At 36.4% G+C, this 14,517-nt stretch overlaps 1 protein-coding gene across 2 annotated transcripts in view; it reads right to left on the bottom strand.

Annotated features, from left to right (window-relative positions):
- Positions 1 to 2,542: 2,542 nt before the first annotated feature.
- Positions 2,543 to 14,517, bottom strand: part of Max (MYC associated factor X) — a 45,183-nt gene continuing 33,208 nt past the window's right edge. For both annotated transcript variants that reach the window (XM_081730664.1, XM_081730665.1), the window contains 2 exons: positions 11,437 to 11,560; positions 2,543 to 7,549 (listed from right to left, as the gene is read on the bottom strand). In XM_081730664.1, coding sequence (XP_081586790.1) covers positions 7,362 to 7,549; positions 11,437 to 11,560 — 312 coding nt within the window. In that variant the 3' untranslated portion in view covers positions 2,543 to 7,361. The remainder of the gene's footprint in view (positions 7,550 to 11,436; positions 11,561 to 14,517) is intronic.

Below are 14,517 nucleotides of genomic sequence, written 5' to 3'. Positions count from 1 at the left end.
TTACCCCATATATGATACGAACATGAAATTATAAATGAAGCATTAAACACGTTCACTACATTTCATAAACAAAACAGCACACAAAAGGTCAATAAAACAAAAAATAAGTCGTGGGCACATTTCAGTTAAAAATATCTACTATTAGGAGCCCTAGAAATATTTATTCGTATGGCTTTGAAATGTGTCAATATTGTCCCCTTAATAAATTTGCCATGTATGGAACGAGCTCAGGGGCGTAACTAACGGCCCCGCAGACCTTGTCGTGCGGAGGGCTCAAACAACTTTTTCTAGGGGGCCCAAATATTAGTCCCCCCCTTTCTGAAAAAAATCTAAGTTACGGCACTGCACATGTCTAACAATAATTACTACTTTGTGGCCTTAATTGGAGCAGAAATTCAGTTGACTGACGCAGATCAGTTTGATGTGTTCATAAAGCCTACAGGAGTGTTATCGCTTGACAGTTTAAAGAGGAATGATTGTGGTTGTTTTTGTACCTTCTCACTTGCGTCTACAGATACGTAAGATATACACCCGGTTTCAAAAAGAATATACGTATTACGAAGAATTATTTTGTTCAAACTATCGATCGCTGCGCCTCGGCTCGGCTATTGGATTAACGAATACAAAGTCTAGTTTATAATAATAGCCGCTAGATGTCAGTTGTCTTCTGTTTTCTTGGTAACCGTCATATGTTTAAAATGGCTACTCCGCAGCAGAAATCATTTTGTGTTCTCGAGTTTGCGAAGTGCAATTCCGTGATTACAGTGTAAAGACGTTTCAGGTTGAGGTACCAAATTGATCCTCCGAATGGGTGGAACATTCGCAGATGGTATCGACAGTTTGTAGATACAGGATGTGTATGTAAAGGAAAGAGTCCTGGCCGCCCTCGTGTTCCTGAAGAAAATGTTGCACGAATTCAAACTGCTTTCCAACGTAGTTCTTCAAAATCAACTCGTCGTGCCAGTCGGGAGTTACAAGTGCCAACAACAATTTGGCGTGTTTTGATACGTCGGTTGGTTATGAAGCCGTACAAGTTACAGCTGTTACAAGCTCTGCGTCCTGATGACAAACGCAAACGTGTAGCATTTTCTAAGAGATTCTGGATGCTATTGACAATGAGAACACTTTTGCACAACGCATCGTGTTCAGTGATGAAGCGACTTTCCGTATCAGTGGTCAGGTAAACAAACAAAATGTTGGAATTTGGGGCCTACAGAACCCACATGCAGTCACTGAACATGTGAGATTCGCCCAGTCAATGTGTTTTGTGCGATATTCCGATCTGTTTACGGCCCATTCTTCTTTAATGGAAACACGGTTAACAGTCAGCAGTATCTCGCTGTTACAAAACTGGTTGTTTCCGTGGCTGCATGAAGACAACTTCATTTTTCAACAAGACGGGGCACTCCCTCACTGGAGTCGCCAAGTGCGTGAATATCTGAATGAAACTCTACCGAACCGTTGGATTGGTCGTCAAGGAGCTAGCGACTTAGCATGTCTCAGCTGGCCTCCACAGTCACCGGATTTGCTTTCTTCCTGTGTGGTTTCGTTAAAGATAACGTTTATGTACCACCACTCCCACAGAACCTGGAAGAGTTGAAGAACCGGATCCGTACTGCCATAACATCAGTGACGCAAGACATGCTTGCTCGAGTATGGGAGGAATTTGAGTATCGATGTGATATTGTTCGTGTCGCTGATGGAGAACATATTGAACATCTGTAATTTGAACTTGAGAGGTACGTAAATATGTGTGTAAAATTTCATATTCATATAGTCTAATAAATATATGCATTCGAAATACGTATATTCTTTATGAAACAGGGTGTATATAACATAATGTAATATAGTGGCAAAAAAATAAATTAAATAAATAAATAAACGCACGATCCGAAGCTCAGAATAATCATAGTCTACTGTGTTACGTAATTCACGGAGCATTTGAGTGCACGACTTGGGGGAACCTATTTTTGTGGAGATAGAATCTCTCCATGCAGCATTCATATCCAAATATTGAAACTAATTCCTTAACTACTTCGTAGTACACACCGATTGTCGATTCTTATTTTATTGACATGTGAAGTAATGATCAGAGATTTCTTACTTGTATCTCTTCTATATACTGAAGTTAACGTGTTTTGATGGATTTCCAATGAGAAAACATCACAATTAACTGCCATAAAAAAAAAGTACAAAAAAATATACTTTCAGCAGTAAGTAATGGCTGTGTACAGAAAGAAATTTTTTTTATTATTGTAAACACTCAATGGCGAAGTCGATGTGAAAAAGTTGTATATTTCAGCGGCTCAAAAAACAGTGCGTTCAAAAGTGGAATCCCTTATGTAATTTGTTCAATGATAACTAACTAAATTCATAATAGTCTGTTTAATCGCGTTCTACACAGAACTATTATTCACTATGAAAACCAATGGAAAGTTATATCAGGAATCCATTTTTGAACATGACTATTGAAGATAATTTTTTGACTTTTTTTTTTTTTTTTTTTTAACTGGAAAGGGAATATGATTCTTAAACACAAAGATAACTGAAGTATTAACTTTATTTACTAAACTAACAAATTTTTTGTTTTGTTCATTCGCACGTTGAGATAACATCACAATGAAGTTATATCTCACGAAAGGGCAGCATTACAATTTGTACACCTCTAATCAGATTTTGAGCTTTCACATGTACCCTGGCCCCAAAAAACGTACATAATTTTTACTCAAACTACAGACATTATACCCTGAGTTGAATTATTTTTTTTTTTTCCTTAAAGGATGGAATAATCTGTAGTTTGACAAAAAACTAAGAAATATATAGATGTTATTCAGATCTTCCACATTCCTACAATTCCAGTTTTTAACACAATAGACAAAGTACATAATAGGAACACTGCGGTGTTGATTTTACTTGGGCTGCTAAAGATAGAAAATGAATGTCTAGACAACTGCTTAAGCAACATTTCATGGTTTGAATGTATTCAGTGAGCGAATTATATTTCCACAACTTTTACAAGAACTGGTGTTAATTGTAAGGGACTGCACATAGATTTATACATACCAACCACACAGAGGAACACAAGTAATTTGGAGTTATTATCTATGGAAAAAAAAGGAGGACATTATGTTTTCTCTTTGTAATTAACAAACAAAAATCAACCAAAAAGATCTGCTATTTTAACATTTTCAGAACTACTGCTCGTTTTTATTCCCTTTGATATTGACTGAAAGAAATACGTCATTCCGCATTCCTCTACTTATTTTACACCTCAAGATCACAACACATGCAACAATGTTGCAATTTCAGCTTTAAGGCTACTTAGTACTTCAGAATAGTTTGGAACTATTCAACTTCTTTCGAGTATATTTCTTATTGCTGAAAAATCTTGTCTTCCCTTTACTTTCTTTCAATCACTTTGTGCCAACACATTTACTTAGAAGAAAGTTGCTATAGGGCTAAACTTGTGAAATTGTTCTTGGTTTTCAGTTCTAACTTCTGTGTAGCGATGACATATTATAGTAACTATGCCATGGTAACTAAAGCATTATCACACAAGTTAATGTTGCATTTAATTCTGCGTTCATTGCATGAACCTTTCGTAGAGTTGCTAATTCAGGCAGCAAAGTTTTCTTTGGTTTATTCTTTTAACATCAAATTAATGTAATATAAATATGTACATATACACAACTAAAGAAGATAAACTTACGTTCAAAATAATGTAATTGTTCAACTAAGTAATTCAAACCACATATAGTATATACGAACCGTTAACAATAGATTTAACCTAATTACACAATACTGTATACAGAAATACTGGAATGTTCTGGCAAACGCGCTTTTTCTTCTTTGCTCGCTCCCGTAGTACAACTGTTACAATGTTAGTTTCTTTACAAAATTGACGGAAAAATACTAAATGAAAAAAAAAAAATCTCAAAAACGAAACTTCTTTAAAAAGTGAGTATAACAAGAAACCAGCTTCACTAAAGGATTTTTTTTTTTGCTGTTGGACAAGAAGGCTTTCTAGAAGTACAATTCTGCTGCTCAAATACATTTGAAAAAAAAATCTGAAACATACAGAAATTGTATATTATCTAGAACAAGAAATAATATTTAAAAATTACTCTGACTACAAAATTCAGACACTACTATAAAAAATAAAACAATTTTACGACCCTAGAGGCTAAGGATAATAAATGCAAGTGATGATTCCAGAATTAGTGGAATGAAAAACTGGTAGAACCTGAATAAAATCACGATGCTGCCCACTTCAAATTCTCATGATTCGAGTTGAGTTGAATTTGAGTCTTAGTGTTCCTTTCAGTAGCGAGACTATATGAGATGTGGACCTATTGATTAAAATGGAATCCGAACCACATGAGCTCTCGCTGGGAATCGAACCCGGGTCTCCCACCCCAAAGGCGCGTACGCTAACCGCTTAGTCATGGAGCTCCAATCTCAGGATTCGAGATCAACCCAAGAGGCATTTTGCATCAAACGTAAGAAACTTATTGAAGATTAATGGGTTTTACTAATTATTTTACAAACGTTGTACTTTTATAATAACACACCACCTCAACGCCAAAAACCAAATACCATGTGAAGACGGCTCAATCAACTCCGTACTCGTATCTTTTTTTTTTTTTTTTTTTTTTTTTTGTGAGAAGCTATATTATTATTATTATTATTATTTCAAACTATTCACGATAATAGTACGACTTATTTTCGTTAACTTCCAACTACTTACAAAATTTTTTCACTCACCTCCATGTTTTCTGTAGACAGTTAATGTGCATAAACATCTATTTATAAAATATGATCCAAAAGATTATAAAAAGTAAATACACTTGATGACAGTTCTAACAGAATTAGAAAGAGCTTATAAACGATAGTACATACTAGTTTAAGCAGAAAATTTTGTAAAATATACTATGTTTTTATTGTAAGAAGTTGCGAGTTATTATGTGCATCGAAGAAAAAAAATTGTGTTAAAATACAAGTAAATCAATACGAATGAAAAACTAAAAATAAGTATATTTTACACAGTTACATAAAACTGTCTTTTCACAGAAAATTTATATATCTAAGGAATCTCAATAATTATGAAATAGGAATATGTGAAAAAAAAAAAAAAAAAAAAAAGTAGCAACCTTTTCTGCCGGAAGAAAACCAGTCGGTTTTAAAATATTGCAGGTATTTTTGCACATTATCTCTCTTCAGGAAACATGGCGGTGTGTGAAAAATTTAGGTAAGTGTTAATTACGTCCTTTATATTAACTACACATAAAATATTACCAAGTTGACAAACCACCCAACAACTGAAGGCTAAACTCAAACTTTCTGTCACCGCTCATCCACGAATTGATCCTCTGAAGCCAGAATGTTAGTGGAAATGTATGTGGTATCCATTTCACGCTAAACTTGAAGTCCATATGTACAGCCTCGGGGCTAAAAAGGGGTTAGCACATTCAACTTGGTGATGCGTGGTCAGCGCGTATAACACCTAGCGCCCCTATTTCCCTAGGCTAAAGTTCATTAGCTCTTCATTCAAGCAGTCCCCAATTGCATGACGATGTAACACCGAAAATTACGTAGTTTCATTGGAAACCACTTTAAATATTTGACTATATAGAAACGCTTGATTGAGATCATTTCCGAAATTTTATTTACTTAACAGTATTTTCCAAATACCAGACATTTATATCGGTGAAACGCTAATAACATATAGCAATTTGAAAATTGTAAAGAATTCCGTTACTCTCATATGGAAAATATGAATACATCAGGAATTTAGATTATAAATAATAATTATTCCCAAAACAGAAGGATATTGATTAGAATCCTTGTAGTCCAACAGCAAAAAATCTTTCCTTAGGACTGAATTTATAAACTGAATATTTATCATAAGTTTTGTTACGAACAATTCTCTTGAAGCTTAGTTTTAAATGACTCCCTCCAATTCTTTCAGAACTCTCTATATTTAAGTACATTTATAGTTCTTTGCTCAGGGCATGTTTTTGTTCCCAAAATTTAACTCAGTTTTATATCTCTGCATGTATAACGACGAAACACCTACAAGATTTTTTGAACAGTGGAATCAGAAATTATAGTTCTCCCCTGATACAATCAAACTTATTAATATCTTCCAGATCATCGATTTGACAGTTCTCTCCATCCTTACAGAAGATACTGTAGTAGTCAGTTCGAAAGCAAATTTTCTTTTTTTAAAAAATCCCAACACCTAATGAGTAAAAAAATCAATCTCAATACGTTTTTCTTTAAAGCACACAAATGATTTACTTTTAGCCACTGAATACTATGTGTCACAGGACATGTTTATTCAGAAACTGTCAGAGGTAATCCACTTTTGAATTATAATGTACTCCAGGGACAGTAATTTCTGAACCGACTACAGCTCTATTTTCTTTTTACAAGGGTTCTACAAAAACCTACATTTCGTTCCTAAATACAGCAGAATCTCAAACAGTAACCTATGACAAACATTTATAGTTTAGCAAGCTGTAAAAGCATCAAGTGGGCACATGGAAAGCTATGACAAGAAATAGGATGACTTATCTTTAACCCCTTCTCTTCGCATTAAGATGTGTTTATACCTTTTCAAATACTATTCTCCTACATTGGCTAGTACAACTGGCCTTTGCGACTTTACATGTTTGGTCTTGTTCACAAATAGTATTATTATTTGTGTGTAAAAATGTCCCAAGTACACTTGCTTTCACTGAATTATCACCATACTATGTACACACAAACATCCACTACATACACGCACACACACACACATACATACACCCATAATAATAATATGTATATCTATATATGTATGTCACATCCAAGTCACACACTGTGCAACTTGTATACGTTCGCAACTTCACACGTCAGGTTTCAGGTACTACGGTATAATGCTGCACACCACACAATGCATCACTTCGATTATTGTCCTTTCACTATGTTGTACACACAGCCACGACATTCTTCACGCTGCACCTATTTTGTTTTTTTACGGAACGCAGATCCTGATGTATGAAGCCAACCCACTAAGACATCTTCAAAATGGTTTTCAGTGAACATAAGGAGCTTCTTTGTGACTTGGAACCTCCACCATTTCTTTTTTATTTTTCAGTTTTTAAATTTCTAACTTTTTAACACTGCTGATACTTTTCATTTTTTTAAAAGGACTAATTTCTAAGCAGGACGAATTGCATCTGGTTAAAAGAGTAACTACTAGCACAACATTGTCGCTATGTTTCCTTGGCGATACACAACAGAAGAGTCCAAGTGAATTAAATATAAACGTACGTGACCAATTAAATATAAATAATCATACTTTAAAAAAATAGCTTTTACGATCCAGTAATCTTTAATTTTTTGGATCGTCTTGTCGTGGCAGCTGCTTCGGAGTCTGATGTGTCGGTTTCTGATTCATGAGGGAAACCGGTGACGGAATCACCTTTTGATCCCATGAGAGATGACACCTCACTGGTTTCCGCAGCAAAATTCCCCGTTGCTTTTGCTTTCTCTAGTGTGCGAACTGAAATAATAAACACAAAATAAATAACCGTCATTCTTCCAAATCTTTTCATATCAACACAAAATGATTTTTTAAAAATATATTTCTAGGATACCAAATCAATGAAGTCGTATAGAATATCAGGCGTTTTATTGACGACATACAAAACTGTGCACTAAAAAATTTCCATGATGCAGAGAACTTGAAAAGTTAAAAGCATTACTGAAAAACCACATATGCGTCCTCACTCCTTACGTCACCCGAATAGAACCTGTACAAGTAAATCATAAATCATACTCTGTGAAACAAAGAGTACAGATACCAATTTAGTGACGTTACGTCCTGCAGTTGAAAACCTAGGTTTGTTGGATTCATAGCTCTTGGTGTAACCCATACTGAAATCGTATCTGAAGACTAGTTGATTGGTCGATTTGGAGTTTGGCGTCCCGTTTAGCACTGAGGCTACGTGAGCTCCCACCGAGAATCAAACCTGGATTGCCCAAAGCGTGTATGCTAACTATACAGCCACGAGAGAGTTTAGCTGTGAATAAAGTCATCTAGATTGTATTATATGAAACAAACACGTGATCTCAAATTTCATTCCTTTACGTTCGGAAGTTACTTCCGGAAGTCAAAATTAACTAGTTTTCTTTCGGGTGTATGGTTCTGGGTTCGATTCGTGTTTGGGAGTACTTCCCCCAGCTAAGGTAATGATTCAGACCCCAGTTTAAACAACAGATATAGTCACATTTATCTTCCATATAAAAAGGGACGTTATACTTCAATTAATCTGATGTTAAAAATGCAGCACTAGTGATATTTCAGAGGGTGACCTGGGTGAGTTCCCCGCGGGACGTTTCTCCAATCCTGCTCAACCTAAGATACCAATAGTTTCGTAGCACTATTTTCACACTGTGCAATCTCTGAAAGAAAAAGCTCCAATATATATGTATTCGTACCTTTATGTCCGATTGGTCAAAAGCAAAACTCATATTCTAACCTCTCGTAGTTATGTTAGCAAGTATATAAAATTAGGAAAACAACCATGTCAAATTACACTTTATTCTGTCAAGGGTTTCGAAGATACAGGGATGATAAGGATTGTTTGATACCAGCGTGTCATTCAGCAATCAGTTTTACGGTCTCTGCTCTCGCTTTCTCTAACGTCACTTATATTAAATTTATCCAATTTCATGACATTTGTATTACGTACGAGCAAACAGGTCGTATAGCAAACAAATCTTATATATCAAATTTTATGCCTTATCCAATGGTTCAAAAAAATACGTAATGATTATAAAATTTCTGCTGTTCCCCACCCACTTCAGGAAGGAATTTTCAAAACTTCAAATAAATTAGATACTTATGTTCTGCGCATGAAGAATATTCACATATAAACTTAGTGAAAGTACGCCAATATTTCAAAATAAATATATAATAATAGTAATGAAAAATCTGTATTTTTCTATTCACTCTTAAGAGTGGAATTTTCCATAACTTCGTTTCTTCTATGGTCTATATACTGTATTATACGAATCCTTGGACAAATTTCAACTTCTTATAACCCAACGGTTTCACAGATCTGATAAAACGACAAAAACCTAACTCCCCTTCCTCACTTAAACAGTGAAAACACGATTTCTCCCATAGCCTGAGTTCCTGAGCAAATTTTGCCCTGAATTTCACTTTCCTAAGCATGGTACGAGAAAAGGTCTAATTCCCTTTCCCACTCTTAGGGATCGTATTTCACAAAAAAACATTTTACTCATACCCTACGGCTCATGGAGAATATTTGTGCAAAAGTTTCTATACCTGACAGTTTTGGATGCGTGAGTCATTGGGTGTCTGAAGTTTGGAGGCCCTTTTCAGAATCAAGGCTATTCGAGACTTGGACCGTTTAAGGTGGAATGCAAACCAACGTAATGGGTTCAAATTTCAGAATATTCCTCTGGGAACCGAACCCTCCGAGACCCTGTGCGTGAAAAGAGCACATGATAGCAAGCAGACCAGCGGGGAGAACTGGGTGAGTTATTGGGCTTCCTTTTTACAAAGATTAATTTTTACGAATAATGAACACCATCTTGCTGACATTTCATTAACTGTTGGAGATTACTAAAACTGTCACCACTTTATACTATGTTTTGTACACCTTACGTAACTGAATTGATAATTTTGCTTTACGTAATCATGCAACGCATATCTAATACAGAATGAGGCCTATTATTTACATAAGCCAGCTTTGAATCTGGTGCACAAAGAATCACGAATAATCGCCTCACATACACGAGGCCCTTTTCTTTCACATTATTTCGCCAGTGAGAGTTGGGTTTCAGAATATATGTTCAATCATCACCAAGACTTGACCCACATCTACCCATTGGACCACTTACCCTACTTACTCATACGACCACCATTTAAAAATAATTATAACTGAAATTACAAATAATAATAGCCTTCCCGCTGATTTCGTGGCTAGAGCGTACACGGGATCCTGGGTTCGATTCCCAGTGGGAAAATATTGAAATTTGAAAGCATTACGGTTGTTCGGATTCACCTTACACTGTAGATTCATCGCTCATGTAACATCAGTGCTGAAAAGGGATCCTAAACTTTAACTAACCTAATAATAATACCTGAAAAGTAGAATTACGCACACACACATATATACCTTAGTTTTAAATTCCTTGACTTCAATATAAATTCTCCCTCAACTACTTACGAAATTAACACTTCTAAAATTTTAAATACTACTTCAATTTTCTCTTTCTTTTTCTTTTCCAGTTCTTGCACTACTTTAATGTCAATGTATAATTTCATGGAATGTGCTCATTTCCTTATGAATCATACATACAAAGACACACACAAACAGAGAAAATTTGCTTATGCTTAGTTTTCTTTCGCAGTTTTTCTACTTTCTTTTTAATAATTAATTGCGTGAGTCTGCTGCTCGTCTTACTCGTTTCTTTTCCTCTTCAAGCAGTTTTAACTCAGTTTATCTAAAGTATCTCTTAGCGCAACAACCCTGCACGAGCCTGGGCCTCACTAGCAACGGAATCCCATCATGTTTTTATTTATTATTTTTGACCAGTTTGACCTCAGAGTTGTTCCCGGTACTAGCTCAGGAAATTACGGCCTAGGTGAAGAACTTCTATACCCACCGGGGATTGAACATGAATCGTTGGATATGCAATCGGACACACTAATATCTGAGCTACAGGCCAGTCAATCTCAATTTATGTATTATTTTTTAATATGCATTTCTTACCTACTGGTATAGCCTATGTTCAGTTTCTTCACTCGTAAGATAAATATTTATAGTCCGCGTCACCTGAATTGGCGTGTCGCATCAGACAACAAGCTCGCAGTGCGGTGTTACTAAACCTTCAGGGAGGAATCTAATCGTTCATAATTGTTTACAAATACGAACAAAATCAATTATGAATGATTGGATTCCTCCCTGAAGGTTTAGTAACAGCGCACTGTGAGCTTATTGGGTGATGCCACACGTCAATTCGGGTGACGCAGACTGTAGTAAATTTTCATTATTTGTATGCTTCTCTGAATTTCGAAGTCTCTGGAAACTCTTAGAATCGGAAAAGACATAAATGAAAATTGATTCAAGACATGCCTAGATAAACTATACAAGTACAGGAATACCTTGCATAACGTGGCTAATTGGTTTTGCACTTTGTAAAACCGCTTTATTCAAGGTTTATTTTCAATGGATTTGAACTGAATTTATCACAAAAAAAAATAGGATAACAAACAATAATATGTATGTAGCTATTTAAAAAATAATGATAATTTACAAACCAATTGCCAATTCGTAAATATGTGTAGTAACAAAAACTGCGTTATGTTACGTATTCCTGCTATACACAATTTTAAAATATTACATTTCAACTCACTCTGAGCTTCGAGAAGAGCATTCTGTCTTTTAAGATCGTCAATATCTTGCTGGTGAGCTGAATTTTTCCTCCTCATGAACTGAATATATTCGGCGGCTTTCTTTAAGATTTGGGCTCGACTAGCCTATAAAAAATAAAAATATTAGAAAGAATTCAATTTGAAAGACAAGGAGCAGAATAAGGACTCTAAAACAAGCAAACATGAATATCTATCTAGCTACATATATATAAGGATGGTCCTTATTTTCCGACTTTTCTTGAGTCTCATCCCCTAAGATAGTTCCATATCAGACCGAAGTAACTCATGAGAAAACTTATATCAACTGAGTAATATTAAATGGTGACCCACGCGACTTCATGTCTTGAATGCATTTACACTATGAAATATGAGGCAACGGAAGTTTGGAAAGACAATTGTTAATTAATAAAAGATGACAATTGTAAGTTAATAAGCAGATATTATGAAGGTAATAACTATTAAGAGTTTAAAGAGAAGTTGAAAGAAACGTCAAATCTGTGATTGTGCTGCAAAACAACTCCAAACGATGTCACACGATCGTACTATACAGTAATCGATATGGTTCGACCTCCATTATCCCTATCAAGATATGGTGTTACTCGCTCTAGCCGTTTCGAACTTACTAAGCACCTTTGCCTCATATTGTATACTGCAAATGCATTCAGAATTTGAAGTCGCTTCCCTGTATTTCCTTGTTCTTGGAAAGAAACGGCACGTACTTCTGGTGTATACCTCATCAAATGTTTTATCACACTAACAATTTGTTAAAAGTGACTTAAATTCAGCAACGAGTTTACATGGTATTCAGGGTAAAATGGAGACTTAGTATTTTGTCCATACATATGTGGTGTCGGAATGGAATCTTTCAGCTTTACGTCCCACGTGTATGATGTATACGGTAAAGGAGATGATGATCATGATGAGAATGAATGAAATGGTGAATTTAAAAAATGAGATGAAACGGGAGAAAACCATACACACGGTGTTTGTCCACCACAAAGCCCACTTGGCACGAACTGCGATGTCAATGTTTTACCACTGAGCCTCTGCGGCCCCTGCAATGTCGGAATTTGCTACAGTTAAAATAGGTTTTCTTCTTTGTCATCTCATACAAAGTCGTGATGTTAAAAGGAACTGAATGTACGAGTGGTAGAGAGTTACCTCATTACTACGATTCGTGCCAGACTTAATCAAAATAGCTGCTTAATGCTGCGTACACACAGTAAAAGCTATACGATGTGAAACAGAGGTGTAACGGAGACTCTGGCTCCCGTGGCCGATAGGGAAACAAAAAAATGGCATTCCGATTGCCGCAGAACACCAGGATTCATACAACAATTGCAGAGGAAAGTGACAGAAAATTCAGGTGAGTGAGTGCGAGCTCTAGCGCAGAAAATAAGTGTCTCCGCGTTTGCCAGACATGAACCTCCCGTGTCACTCCTACAGGAGTCGTAAAGGCCAATTCTTAACAGAAAAGGCTCGAACAAATCGTCTGATCAGGACAAAGAAACTCCTTAACAACGTGAGATATCCAGTAGAATTAGGAACAATGTTGTTCTCTGATAATAAAACTATCAGGACCAGGTATTCAACTCTCGGAACAACAAAAAGACGACTTACCTACAATTTATCGAATGTTCATTGTGTCATGTACTCTTCAAAATGTGATGGTGCTTGTATTTGTCACCAGTGAGGGTGATGTGAGGCTCTATTGATTGGTTGAGTGAGAAGCATATGACCTTCCACAGGGGAACGGTGGTTCAGTGACAGAGCATATCTGATGCGTGGGGACCCTGGTTCGATCCCCGGCCAAGTAAGTGTGTGATGGTCAACATCGTGTCAGAGGGTTTTCTACGGGTACTCCCGTTTCTTCACATTCTCGTTCCACCAATTCTTCCATCATAATTTACTTGCCTCTATCATCCATGGAACGTTGAATTGAAAGAAAAATTACATGACCCTCCACCTAACGCGCATATTTCAACTATATAGCCAAGAGGAAGCTCTACGCTCCATTCGAATTGCTAAATCGAATTTTTGAACATCGTGGCCAAGCTCGGGCAAGAGGTGCTGGTAGCGGTAAGATTAAGCTCACTGCCATATCGCTACGAAGACTCACAAGTGGCTGACACAAATTTTTACGATAGTCACCAATCTCTAAAGTGTGGCCAGCGAACTCCTGTGATTGCAATCCTACGGATTATGTCTGGGGTGTGCTTGATCTAGAACTAATCACACTGCCTGTTAACACCAAGACCTGTGAATGTTGAGGGTGGCTTTGAGTGATTTCTCACTGTTTATGTCACTGTTCGCACGAAATTAACTTTTCCCATCATTCCTGACTTTCTCCAATTTTGCCGACATTCAATGTTTCCTCTTCCTCGCTCCGCTTCCTATGGCCCTTAGCACCTTAAATTTCTGTGTTCTCCATATCTTTTCATGCTAAATCAGATGGCGTATGTCTGTATCTGATTTGCGCGACAACCATATGGTCCCTTACTTGTCAGATGTTCCCTGTTGTTTCTGACCAGAACCTGAACACCCTACAAAATGTGTAAGATTTGAATATTTTAGAATTAAGTTCTACGACAGCTGGTATTGCACGACCACATTCACAAGCAGACTTCTTCAACAATGTGTATGGATTAATCTACTGGTATTAGTAATGCTTCGTATCTTATAGGAACTCCACTTTTTATCTTTTCGTATTAAACATTAAATAAAATCGGCCATTTCAAAATTATTGGAGAAACGACAAGAGAGAATTTATAATCATGACTTATATACCCGTTTAGTTTGTCTTCAATCCGATTTACACTAATTGTTGTGCCATTTTTGTGGAATCAAAATCCGAAACTTGTTCCAGAATTAAAAGTGCTATGACACTGTCGCCGAAGGAACTGCAACTCACAGACGTTATTTACATAAATAGTTGCTACGTCATGATGAAAAGGATAATTAATGGCCTTGGTGATGGCAGGTAAGTTCTTAATTCGCAACAAGTTGCATACAAATCAGCGGCGCCCATACATCCACTCCCAAGTGCCTCGACCCAATATCCA

Source organism: Thermobia domestica, chromosome 11 (assembly GCF_964235325.1).
Source record: "Thermobia domestica chromosome 11, izTheDome1.hap1.1, whole genome shotgun sequence".
In the NCBI taxonomy this organism is placed as follows: Eukaryota; Metazoa; Arthropoda; class Insecta; order Zygentoma; family Lepismatidae; genus Thermobia; species Thermobia domestica.
This window is presented reverse-complemented; position numbering and strand designations above follow the sequence as displayed.